The sequence below is a fragment of the Zootoca vivipara genome, chromosome 8 (genome assembly GCF_963506605.1).
Source record: "Zootoca vivipara chromosome 8, rZooViv1.1, whole genome shotgun sequence".
NCBI classification, from domain to species: Eukaryota; Metazoa; Chordata; class Lepidosauria; order Squamata; family Lacertidae; genus Zootoca; species Zootoca vivipara.
In genome coordinates, this window is record NC_083283.1 from 78386606 (window position 1) to 78399916 (window position 13311).

A 13311-nucleotide genomic window follows, 5' to 3' on the forward strand; every position below is an offset into this window, starting at 1 on the left:
GTAACTGGTTTTTAAATAATCAAACTATTGTGATTAAAAATTCATCTCGGCAACCATTTACAAACTGCAGAGCCATCTCCTTTCTTTTCTGGGAATTACTCCAGGCAGACCTCTGAGCTTCAATACCTTGTTAAATATTAAGAGGGTGCTACATTTAAGTAAATGCTGACTTGCACAGGCCAAGAATAAAGCATTCTGCTTTAAGCACTAAGCCACAAATTATCTCATGTTCATTTTAATTGCACATTGCAGTGCGAAGTCCGATTTTAGGCTCTGTCATTGCACAGAAGGAACTATTTTGAGTCTTCCTGGATATTGTTTTGTTTAAAAACATTATGTTGACTTGGTCAGTCTGCAATCACATAGGAGGTGCATTACAGTAAATGTAAAATAATGCAAACCTTTAATTTATACTGCACTTTGAATGATAAAGCATGGGATACCCACACAAAGATTCTGTTTAAAGGTATTCTTGAAATAATTGGTAAATTAAACACGAAATTATATAAAATTATATAAGATCTGAGTCCTCTTCATCCAGTTCTTCATGCACCTGCTCTTGTCGCACTGAATACCCAATGGCACAAGGACTGGAGGTGGGGCAAGAAGTAATGAAGTTACTTAGACCCAAAGCACGCCTAAGGTACCCAAAAGAGGAATGTCAAGGAAGGAACCAATCAATATCAGGGGTGGGTCACTGAGTCACAGCAGTCCTCTGCATTGTACTATCCAACTTCAAAGCTGGCCTGCTTAAATGTCACACTGTACCCCCAGCATGCAGAAGTGTCAAAGATACAGCTGTTCCCATTGGCTTACTGCTCTAGTTTCACAGGGAGTCTGCACAGCCTCAAACCAGTCAAAAGGAGACTCAGGATACTTCTAAGAGTAGTGGGGAACCCCACAGCCAATTGTGTCAGATGTCAGAAGGGCTGAGCAAGTGAAGGTTGGAATGTGGAGGTTGTGCTTGCAAAAGAACCATAAGAGAGTGACGTAACAACACATAAGCAGGAGCTTATGCTGTAAACTGTTGAGGAATAAGGAGGGACGGAAAGATAAGAAAGTTGTTAGGCCTCGTGATTAAACCAGTGGAAGCTAGTAGAAGGAAGTATTGCCATATAGGGACATAACTACCCATTTGCTTCCTCTTTGCTTGAAAAGTGTATAAATACTGCTGTTTGAAATACTTGGTGTGTGTCACCACACCATGAGGGAATTTGGGGGCAGGGACACAATGTATTTACAATGCTTTTAATAAAAGCATCCTGTTTGACTGACAACTGGTGCCTAGATTCTGTTGTCCGTTCCAGCCAGCCCAGGGTATCAGGCTTGAACCCTGATGTTTAGACAGCATCTGCTCTTAAAGATACTAATTAATAAGCAAATGTCTTCCCTGAGCCCTACATCCCTATCCTAACCCAAGGAATTGTGGGAAGGAATCAGAGCTCCAGAGAAAGACAAAATGTGCTCAAAGTTCCTGTTGTAAGGATGTTTCCTTCTCAAAATCCCTCTGTGGGCTGGAATTCCTCATGCAGGTGGGGAGAATTAATGGAACTACTGATTTTGCTGGTGGGGTGGCACAAATGTTGCAATCTCCCCCCACCCCCAGCATTGTACAGACTACAGAGCATACACAGTTTGCTTAAGTTCTCAGTTTACATCTTCTTTTTCTTGCAGGCTTACTGGTGTGCGCCAGTACAAGGTTATAGACTGAAACTGCCATGTAAAAAAGGATCACGACACAATTGCATCAAGATTCATTTTTATGCTACCGTTTAATCAATGCACATATATGCCAGTGCATATTGGTAACCTGCAAAAAACCAAGGAAAAAAAACCTATAAATGGTACCAAAAGGCAATGTTACCAATTCTAATATTAATTTTAGAATTTCTCCAAGTTAAACCAGAAGGCAGCAGAACAGTACATTTGGCAGAGCAAACAGGCTCTTCCCTAATTTTCTCTTTTGCTTATTAAAGAAAGTCTGTCTTAGATTTACCCTCAAATATTCTATTAAAAAATAGATGGAACTGACAGCAATACAAAGGTCTGGCTACTCAATGCTTGTGTTAACATTAGATACTCCATTAGTGTATAGCTCTTCCAAAGATAATCTTAGTTCAGGCTGAAGATCTCTATGTGAGCTTTTTAGAGCCAAGCTTACTTTTTGGAAGGACTTAACATTTCAAAAAAATGAAACTAATGAAGAAAGAATTAGGACTGCCAAGCCATGTACTAATTACCCAATTCCTAGAGTCTTCATAAAATGAAGTGTAAAGCTCATTACAAAGCTTTAACTTCATTAATTGCTTTTCTTATTATTCTGTTAATTTTACAGCTCAAATCTGCAGGATTTCTGACACTTTGAGACTATATTTTGTAGCTATCTATCTCAACGAATTTATTTGATGGAACCCTGACCTCAAATCTGACTGCAATCCCACCTTTCCAAATAGCAAGGCGTTGATGACCTCAGTAATGTGGGGCTCTTGTTTATCCAACACTAGTCCAGGTTAACTGTACTGTGTTTCTCCAACTCTGTAAGTCTTTTCATATTCACCAAAGGAAACAGAAGACCAGTGCTGCTGATATGAGGGTGTTATATATTTTTTTACTACCCTGTCTCCCCCTCAAAAAAAAAAAATCAGTTATAATAAGCGGCATTTACATGATTCTCTCACACGGCATGCCAACCAATGTAAGGTCATGGCCTTGCATGAACATTATATACAAATATTTATATAAATCATAGAGAATACAATTCCAATCTATAGTAAATATCAGGTTGTTACTGATATCATCCTTGTAAAAATCCTTTTGATACATCATTAATTACTATGGATGCCGAGGCCAGAACATTTTATAATCCCTTGGCTTTGGTTAATAGTTTGAGTCCACATGTTTTTCCTCCCTCCTACTCTGCTCCATTCATTTTTCAGCACTATCCCTGACTGAGTATTGCACCTTAGTCTGTATTAATTAACTAGCTTCAATCTCTAGCCCATGGTTTTTTTAAAAAAGTTAAATCATTTTCTCTGCAGCATTTTCTAGATTTGTATCACTAAACCAATAACATAATATGATAATTAATAATCACAATTGTAGTAATTAGATCCAACAAATGTATAAATCTGTCACCATTTAAGTGCACCTAAAGATCCAAAATATTTTGACTACCCTTTCCAACATGCTTAAATATAGTCAAAATTACAGAATATATTATAGCAGAAAAACCAGTGCTTTCTAAAACAATTAAACCCAAGCTATTCATATTTGCAAATTTTATTACTGCGGCTGTGTTTTTAATACATACCTCCTCAGCCCTTTGAGCTTCTGTGAATTTATCCAAGTATATTCCTGGAAGGACAGATCCTACAATGGTCAGTCCCTTCCCAGCTTTCAATTGAGCGGTAAAGGAAAGCAGCCGTGGGTGTTTTACCATCTGCTCTGAATCCAAGTTCAGCAGAACCAAGACTTGTGGCCTGAAGTAGTACAGTAAGTAAGTAAGTAAGTAAGTAAGTAAGTAAGTAAGTAAGTAAAGTAGCTGATAGTGAAATATATAATGCAGGATTATGACAACAGTGTGTGTGTGTGTGTGTGTGTGTGTGTGTGTGTGTGAGAGAGAGAGAGAGAGAGAGAGAGAGAGAGAGAGAGAGAGAGAGAGAGGAGAAAACCAGTTCCTGACATTCCATCACACTCTACTACAGAGATAACCAAATATTGATTGACTGCAGCTGACTGGGCCAATGGCGATGCTGACTGAGGCTGATTGGTAATTGCGAGTCCAACAATAAATGGAAGTCTACCCCTGCTCTTGAGGGCCCAAGAATACAGGATGGGACTATTTACACAGCAGCAAGTTTTAATCTCAACAACTAGGGACACCAGGATCAGATTTAGCTCATGTCTGCTTAGAACAGGGGTGCCCAAACTTTTTTCAAGTGAACATGCGTGAGGGCCGACCAAAGTCGTTGAGTTTTTTTTTTACAATTTTACCCCAAAGTTGTTGAGGCTTTTTTTTTTTTAGGATTGAAGTTGCTGAGTTTTTTTTTTAGGGTTTTACCCCAGGACATATACTGCCACGGGTCCAGTGGGCCAGATTAGGCTCCCAAAACACACTTTGGACATGCCTGGTTTAGAAGCAAGTTTAAAAACTGAGTTTAATGGAGCTTACTTCCAATTATTAGGAATAGGACTGCAACTTTAATGGATCTGGATTTATTAAATATAGTGCATTTAATTTTACCTCCAGTTTTTAGTATGAGGAGGACCCTGTTCAACCCGAAGCAAAGCATAGCGAGCAGCATTCAAGGACAAACCCCGGATTCCGTCTCCCCACTCTTTTTCAGCTCTTAAAAGAAGAAATAAAAAGGAGAGTCAAAAAATTGTATGTTTATGATAATACCTCTATTGCTTTGCTAAACATAAGACAATGCACAAAAACTGACACAACTTTGCCATTACAGTAATACCTCGGGTTACGAACACGATCCGTTCCGGGTCGCAGTTCGTAACCCGAAAAGTTCGTAACCCAAAAAAGTCCCGAACCACCATTTTGCGCATGCGCAAAGCGCTATTTTTGCTATTTTTGCGCATGCGCAAAGTGCGCTCGCTGCTTCTGCGCACACGCGCACGGCGAATATACTTCCGGGTTTGCGCAGTTTGTAACCCGAGGTGTTCATAACCCGAGGTGTTTGTAACCCGAGGTACGACTGTACTGTTTATTTTAAACAATTATTCTCCCCAACTGTAAATCCATGAAATAATATATTTAAATCACTGCTTTCATGTGGAAGTGTTTGAAACACAGTAAAGGTGAATTCCTTTAAATGGAAACATATAAGTAAGAGAACTTTTACAAAACACTGGAAATTTATTTTATTTTGGTGGGTTTGGAATTACCTTAGATTATATTGGATGAAAGTGATAAATGAGAAAAATGAATTTTCTATTACTTTGCAGCCAATTTATATCCTCTCGATAAGTCCTGGCCTATGTTTTAGTCTTTAGTAGATTATGAAGCAACTGGAATGGATGAACTGGGCTTCCAGATACAAGTGACAAAGACTTACATGACATAATCTGCCAGGAACTTTCAGGCCTCACTGAAACCAGTGGGGAGTTGCACAGGCACAAAGCATCATGTTCATTTCAAAAAGCTTGAACAGGACACATTATTGATGTATTGCATCCTGAATCATCCCAATTTGATCTGACTCGAATAACTGTTTCTAGAGTTAGCACCTCTGCATATTCATATTAACTGGTTCCTTTTTCCACTGGTGCCCAGTTTGTGAAATAATTCCCTAGGTGGGCCACGTGCCATGCCAGCATGAGCCCTCCTATACATAATTCATATATTTTTAAAATACGAGTCCATGGGATGGGGTTAGGGCTAGTGAACCTAAGGATATATTTATTTATATTTATACAATGTTCAGTAGCTGGGCCATGTAACTACATTTGCTGTCTCTCTATTCTCCTTACTGTAAAATCACAGGACTCTGAAATGTACACAATAAATCTAAACACCACTGATTCATGTAAACAATATCTTTAATTAAAACTCCACATTTCTAGCCCAGAAAACCCCCAACAAGATATGGAAAACACACAGTTTTCCTATAGATGTTGATGGGAGAGGTATTCATTTTTCTGGGTGAAATTGAATAGACGTTATACAGATATGCAAGGAAGTGCAGGAAGAATGTCCCTTTTTAATTTATTGTTTGAGCAACTACATTGAAGATCAGATAAATGTGTATTCTTACCCTCTGTATTCTATGTATTTGTAAATACATCCTGCTATTAGCATGGCTACCAAAGCATAGTACCAAGAGCAAATGAACATCAAGGCAAGACACAAACTCATCCCCAAGAATGAGAGAGTCCTAAACGAAACACATAACACAAATTGTTAACATTCATGCTGTACAAGTAGGTATCTATATATACACAAATACACACACAAATATATGAGTCACCCCAGATTGGGGGGAAGAAGAAAGAGAAACAGCCAGGTGAGTGGCATATTCCTGTTTTCCCCATTTTTCTGCCCCAATCTCCCTGTACTAAATGAATTATGAAAAGAACAATACAACCCACTAGTGTTTTAACAATGCCATAATTTTACTACATAATTGTAGCCACCGCATAATAGTCACACCCGATTTTTCCACTCCAAAAATTCCTTGGATAATTGTTGTGTTGTAACTTCTGAGGCTCCGTTAGGCCTCAGGCCCCTTCCTTTCCTTCTCCAGCTGCCACTGTCCTTGGTCCCCTCCTACCTCGCCATCTCAGCCATGAGCTCCTAGGCTCCCTGGGCTTGGCTGACTCACAGCAAATGTCAAGAACAGCCACGGGGCTGCCCTGGGGCATGCAAACCAAGAAGGGGAAGCAGTGGGTGAGCAAAAACCTTCACCGCCTGTCTGTGCCCCTTTTCCTCCCCCCCAGCGGAACCTTCAGGCACCTCCAGAGGAGGAGGAGGGTCTCTGGAGGGCACATGGCCTGGGGCGGGGGCCTCAATGGGATGAGAGGCTGAGCTGCTCAACCCTGAATCCCATTTGGATATCCTGTGCTATGGCATGGGGCTCTTCTTGTAAGAGAAAATGGCATTAAAAATATGACAATTATGCTATGACAAGAGCTCAATAAATAAATCCAGTTTCTCATTTGCTTTGCTCTGAACATGAATAACTGGCAAAATGTGTGGGGGAAACCTTTTCTAATTTTCTTTACATTCTAATTTGTCCCATGAAATGTATTACTCATGCCTATACTCTGTTTAATTGCAGCTATCTTTGTGTTCTTGTTTGCATTTATCTACCCTCCTGTTCTTCTATAGACTAATAGGAAACAACTGAATAACCAACACAGAAATCCATTTTTCTTTCCATTGTTTCTTATAGGAATTTTGTGTTCTCTTACAGCTTTCTTTCTTTCTCTTTCTTTCTTTCTTTCTTTCATGCATGCATACACATACACACACCCAATACAATGTCTACTAAATCTAAAGAGACCATAGCACTAAAAACAAATGCTTGTTTTTCTCCTTCAAAAAATAAATTTGTAAAGAACATGCTGTACCAGTGATAATACTTGAAACGAGGTCTCCAATTTGGTGTACGGAGCAGAGTTTGAACTGCACATGCCAAGTTCACAAACAGATAGCACATAAGGAAAAACCTACAAAAGAAAAATATATTTACAATTGACATGAGTATCACCACCCACTTTAATCTTGGGGACAGAGATAGTTAGAATAGAGATAGTTAGGTTAAAGGAAAAGGAGGGAGAAAAGTGACACAGGCAAAGTGATAAAGTTCAGTTCTCCTAAGGATACAACGGGCTAGCCTCATAGCCTGTAATCAAGGACTGAGGCAGATGACCCACATATCTGCCTGTGCTGCATTATTTCAAAAGTGCAGGGTTGTCCAAAACGTACCACAACAATTGGGCTTGGAGGGGTGAAGGAAGTTGTAGTCCTACAACAAATTCCATCTACATCTTGGACCAGGGATGGGCAAGCTTTTCTGGGTCAGGGGCATTGCTTTTGGGAAGTGGTTGGAGGCCAGATATAGCAGTGGGCAGGCAAAAGTGGACAGATAACCTCTCTTTCTTTCTTTCTCTCTCTCTCTCTCTCTCTCTCTCTCTCTCTCTCTCTCTCTCTCTCTCTCTCTCTCTCCTCTTCTTTCCTTCCCATCCATCCATCCATCCATCCATCCATCATCATTCTCTCTCTCTCTCTCTCTCTCTCTCTCTCTCTCTCTCTCTCTCTCTCTCACACACACACACACACACACACAATTATATATGGCAAGGATAGGAATTTCTCTCTCGTTTTTTGCTTATAGGCCAGAGTCTCATCTCTCCATTCTTGGAGGGGTAAATTTGACAGGTGGGCAAGGACTTCAAAGCACAGTACATTGCTGTTTGCAAAAGGGCTTTCCAACATTCACTGGGCAGCAGGGAGCCTACAGATGCTACAAGGGTTGCCTGCATGTGTCCTATACAGTAGTAATACAATACACTTTGGTCAGGGAAGAATAGCCCATTACACTTGTCATCAGGATACTAATAAAAATGGCCTCACTGTGCCATGCAACCTAACATGAAATATCACTTACTCCACCCTAGTATTTAGCAAGTCATTTGCCAACAATGAATTGATGGAATTTCATGAAGAGAAGTGATAAAGCTCCCTTCCCCTGCTGCTTTGCCACCCAACCTTATCTGCTAACCATGGAAGAAGAAAAGGTCTTTCCTCTGCTTGATGAAAGGCTTTTTTATTATTACTTTCCTGCTAAAAGGCTAGTCGTCTATGTTTCCATGCCGGCTGCAGAGGCTTCCCATTTCTCTCTTTTGATGCAGCTACAACTTTCTTCACTTTCTCATTCCTCTCCCACTGCCCGTTGCAAAATTCTTCTACTTGGCTTTTTATCGAAACTTTTTCCGTTAACTTATAATCTTTAATTCCCTTGATCTTTTCAAATTACTTTTCCGAATGGTTGCATACTATGTTAACTTCTATTAACTTCTAACTGCCTTCACTGTTGCACCTACTTACCAGTTCTTTTCCCCATCTACGTCCCTTTGTTCTCACTTCACCCCTATAGTGCCCTCGTACTCTTGTAACTATAAGATTGCATCCTCTCTTTCCTGACTACCCAGTCTACCTCACAAGTCTCTTACAAGTCACTCAAACGCTCTGCATCAAAATTCGTGTAACTATCACAAATTAAACAGTAACTGTAATATTATTATTATTACTACTTATTATTTCAAAATAAAATTACAAAAATATAGGTAAAACCTATCACATGCTTACATGGAAAGGATTGGAGCTACACTGTCCAGGGAAGCTATGAGAATGCCTATTTCACAAATCAACGCAGTGAGAAGCAAAGCCCATGTTGGTTCTCCATTTGCTTTTCCATGACCAAACACCTTTAAAGAGAGAGAGAGAGAGAGAGAGAGAGAGAGAGAGAGAGAAAGAGAAAGAGAGAGAGAAATACAGAAAGGATTAATGCTTTAATCTATCTGAAACACATAAGTTTCAAAAATGCATTGCATGAACTTAATGTAAATGAATATTACAGGGCCCCATGTAAAGAGTCAAACTATTATTTGTTACACACAAACCTCAAGAAGCATAAATCAAGTGGAGCTTACTGTTTTCCCCTCAGTTGCATATACTAGCAGACCATAGTCACCTCTGCACCATACACCAAAAAATTATAGGAACTGTAGTTTACCCCTCACACAGCTACAATTCACAGCACACTTAACAAACCACAGCTGTGGGCATGGCACATCTTAGAAATATTACATCAAATCCCACTTATCACAACAGCAAGGGAAGTGATCACTACAGCTACAGTGAAAGGCTGGGATTGGGCTACCCAACAGATTTGGGTTTTTTAAAAAAATCAAAATTGTAAAAGCACTGAAAATTTTGAAGGCAAAAACTCACATGAAGAAATGGTACTATGCCATCTCTTGCAATTGCCTGTAGCAGCCGGGGAGCACCAGTGAGGCTCTGGAGACCAGCACCACATGTGGAAAAGAATGAGCCAATCACAATGACCCATGGAGAGGGCCATGCCAATGTACCAATCACCAGGTTTCCATTAACTGCTTGTCCAAATCTGGCGGAGAAAGATCATATGCAACATTAAACAAGGAAGAAAGTGCTTCTCTCCCCCCCCCCCCAAAAAGATTTAGGGCTATGTTATTTCTAGAAAGACATGCATTGGCAACATGGACACGCATGCAGGATGAATAAAAGTGCAACTTAAAGCAGGCAACAGATATCCTTTTCAGATTATCTTGAATTACCTGTACCAGCTTCTGCAATATACACTTCCCAATCTTACATTTTCATCCACTTAAAACTGATATGGACAGGAAGCCTTTGAAATTATGTAGCATGCAAAAAACCCCACTGTTACGTACTTGTCTCTCAAGACGACTCCTTCTATACAGGCTCCAAAAAGTACGATGCAGGACAAATCTGCAATTAAGACTCAAGGAAAAGGAACATAAATTGGAAAGGGGTGTGTGGACAGGAGGTCCACAAGAACACCTGGGAAGCATGAGAAGAAGAGCACACATTACAGCACATCCCAAAGAAAGCTAAGCACTGATTTCATTGGGAAAGATTTTAACCTCCACATTGAATTTGGCAGAGTATTTAAACTTTGACTGTACCATATTCTGTTTCTATACCTAAAATGAAAAAAAATCAGAATAGAAAAAGGAGATATTCCCTCCAAAAATTCACGTTTTTGCTTTATTATTTGCTCCATTACAGCTACTTATTATTTTCATATATCTCTGGTTAAATTTAATGTTATAAAACAAACAATACTACAGTCATACCTCGGGTTGCAACCGCAATCTGTTCCAGAGAGCTGGTCGCTCCCCGAATCGGTCACTCCCCGATGCACGCTTCAGCGCGGGCGCAAAGCACCAATAGAGTGCTTCTGCACAGATCGCTTCTGTGCATCCGAGCACCGCGGAACCCGGATGTAAACACTTCCGGGTCTGCGGTGGGCGGAAACCAAAGTGGTTGCAAACGGAGGCGGTTGCAAACCGAGGTATGACTGTATAATGTTTCACATGTTTCCATCTATAACAGCATAAAGCTCTTATCTATCTACCAATATTAATGATGCAAATCCTATTGGTTTTATCAATCAGTCACAATGAGGTGTAGCTTCCAAATAAACTAAGATGAGATGTACTATTCCTGGAGAAGTGGCTTGTGCTTTCTGCTTAAAGATTCATCAAATCCCAACAACGTTACTCATATAGAAAATAAAATATTTAGGATTCCCTCATGACCACATTTTACTATCATATGTCAGTCACCTGTGCATTCTCAAAACAAAAACCTAATTAAACAAACCAAGAATATGAAATCTAGACACCTGCAAATTGCATTAAAAGGATACAGATAAATGATGTTGTTAAAATGGCCAGAATTGTTCCAGTTGGAATAGCTTTTTGAGCATCCCGAAGATCTCCTGACCTGTTTGAACCTGCCATAATGCCTAAAATACATACAGAAATAGAAAAAATGGGATGTCATCTAGCTTCTGATTATTCCAGTTATATTAAGTTGATAGATGCAACCTGTCATTAAAGCAACAACCATAACATGCTACTACCAGAACAAGCAAAGGACTATATCTGGGCCATCACACCTTTAGTAGAGAGCTGGAAAGGGAGAAGGGAATGGAATAACAGCATCAAGACTTGGTGGAGACTATTAAGAAGGTCTGCATATAATGATCCTTCAAGAGTCAAATGTTCCAAAAGTCCTTTCCAACTGTCAGCTCTACAAACAGCCACAGTGGCTGCATTTGCACATCACATTAAACCAAAACTTAGCACAAATATGCAAAAGGCTGCTTTGCCTCTCCCTGGGCTTTTTAGAGAAGCAGCTAAGCTAAGGGACTGGTTATCACATTGCCTGAACCTGGGATTGTGGTCAAGGTGTCCTCCTTAACCAAAACCACAAGACACACCTTGCCTATAGCTCATGATTACATAGGAGAGCTTAACTACGGTCTCAGCTTCGGACAACATGCTAAGCTGCTGCCCCGTGCTGACCTAAAGACTCTAGGGAGAAACAAAGCAGATGCAGCCTCCCCACTGGGAGTCAGTGTAGTCATGGCAAGCCATACTCTGACTTACAATGATGTGAGAACCAGGTCAATGTCAATACATTGGTCATAGTCACATACAATGCTAAACAAAACCATGCCTTAGCATGAACATTCTGGGGAGAAGCTCATAACTGCTTTGCTCCTTCCCAACCCTATTAGCTCAGTGCAGTGCACAGCTAAGCCCAAGTTAGTGTGCCGTTCAAACCCGGGGTTGTGGTTAAGCTCTCTCCTCTTTAAGCAAGAGCTGTAGTCAAAGTTTGTTCTTGGCCACATCTTGCAGTGAGTCAAAGGCTCCCATGCCTAATCTATGAGGCTGCTAGACAGAAAAGGGTCTTCTCTGTTTAGAAAATTATTTCAGGCTATGTACTAGGAGAAATACTGTGCCTTTCAAATTTTGCTGACCCTAGAAAGGTTCCAAAGGCTTTTGGACTATTGGGTAAAGGCTGGAAAAGCCAAGGACTACTGAAGAAAAAGATAGATAATTCTCCTTTATATGTCATTTTTATTTTCTTCATATTTTTTCTTTCCCTCACTACCTGTTTTCTTTATTGATATCTGGTCTTGGCTACAAAGTGTATAAATATAATATTAATAAAATTATTATTTAAAAAAAATATAATTAGTTGATGATTACCGGTAGTTTACTAATGCTGCAAATGTTGTATTTTTATAAATTCATTTTTAAATAAAAATGTTTTTTATGTATTGTGGTTTTCCAATAATAAAGTGTAATAATAAATAATAAATGCAAAACAAGCAGCAGAAAAGTACTGGCAGAAGCAGAAAATATATTTTAGTGCAGATATAAATTTAGAATAAAAGAACTATGTTTTGAGAACAATATTTGGTGATACTCAAGTACAGAAGCTATAATTAGCTGTAGTCAATGTCTCTTTTGTGGACACAGACTTAGGAACATAATAACGACCTTGTTTGATACATTATACAGCCCAGGCTACCTGTTGGAATCTGAACTGAGAGAAGAATACATTTTAATCATTTTATGAGGCAAAACTATACTGTAACAAACAAGTCTGCAATCTGTTCTGGCAAGGCTAACAAGCAACCCTAAAGGCTTGCCAAAACAAATGTTTCTTCACTATTTTACAAGCAAGCTTCACTCCTGAAGAAAAGACATATAAACCAAAAGGTTCAAACCAAAGTCTACCTCGAAAAGTGTTATGACCATAAAGGAAGGAGCGAAGATGTCAGTACAAAAGTTCAGCTTGTGCTGTACAAGAGACTTCTATGGATGAGTTCCAGCAATACTTTTCAGCCAATTAGCTAATATCAGGACATGGATGACCTTAGAAAATGTATTATGTCCCAATAGTATTCATTACATGAGAGAACAAGTTCGGACAGCTTCTTCCATTTCTTGCAGGAATCAAAGCAACACAAAGCAAGACAAAGCCCTTATTTTTATAGACATGAAAAGAGATGCCAACAAAATTCCAGTTCATTCCCTGTTTTGGCAGTCATACTAAAATAATATGCTCTGGCTCATCTGCAGGACTTATTCATATCGCGTACCCAAAAATACTTCTCTCACGCCAAAAAAACCCTAAATGCTGAATATACTCAGATTTTTACACACACACAAATTCTTATTTCTTTGTTCTTACTAAATTAAATGCTTCAC

At 39.5% G+C, this 13311-nt stretch overlaps 1 protein-coding gene across 4 annotated transcripts in view; it reads right to left on the reverse strand.

The window, feature by feature from the left end:
• Nucleotides 1–13311, reverse strand: part of SLC12A7 (solute carrier family 12 member 7) — a 106277-nt gene that overhangs the window by 24833 nt on the left and 68133 nt on the right. For all 4 annotated transcript variants that reach the window (XM_060278060.1, XM_060278058.1, XM_060278059.1 and 1 more), the window contains exons 10-17: nt 10953–11051; nt 9952–10009; nt 9470–9644; nt 8825–8943; nt 7084–7182; nt 5769–5888; nt 4244–4348; nt 3311–3479 (exon numbers count right to left, since the gene is read on the reverse strand). In XM_060278060.1, the coding sequence (XP_060134043.1) occupies nt 3311–3479; nt 4244–4348; nt 5769–5888; nt 7084–7182; nt 8825–8943; nt 9470–9644; nt 9952–10009; nt 10953–11051 (944 nt within the window). The remainder of the gene's footprint in view (nt 1–3310; nt 3480–4243; nt 4349–5768; nt 5889–7083; nt 7183–8824; nt 8944–9469; nt 9645–9951; nt 10010–10952; nt 11052–13311) is intronic.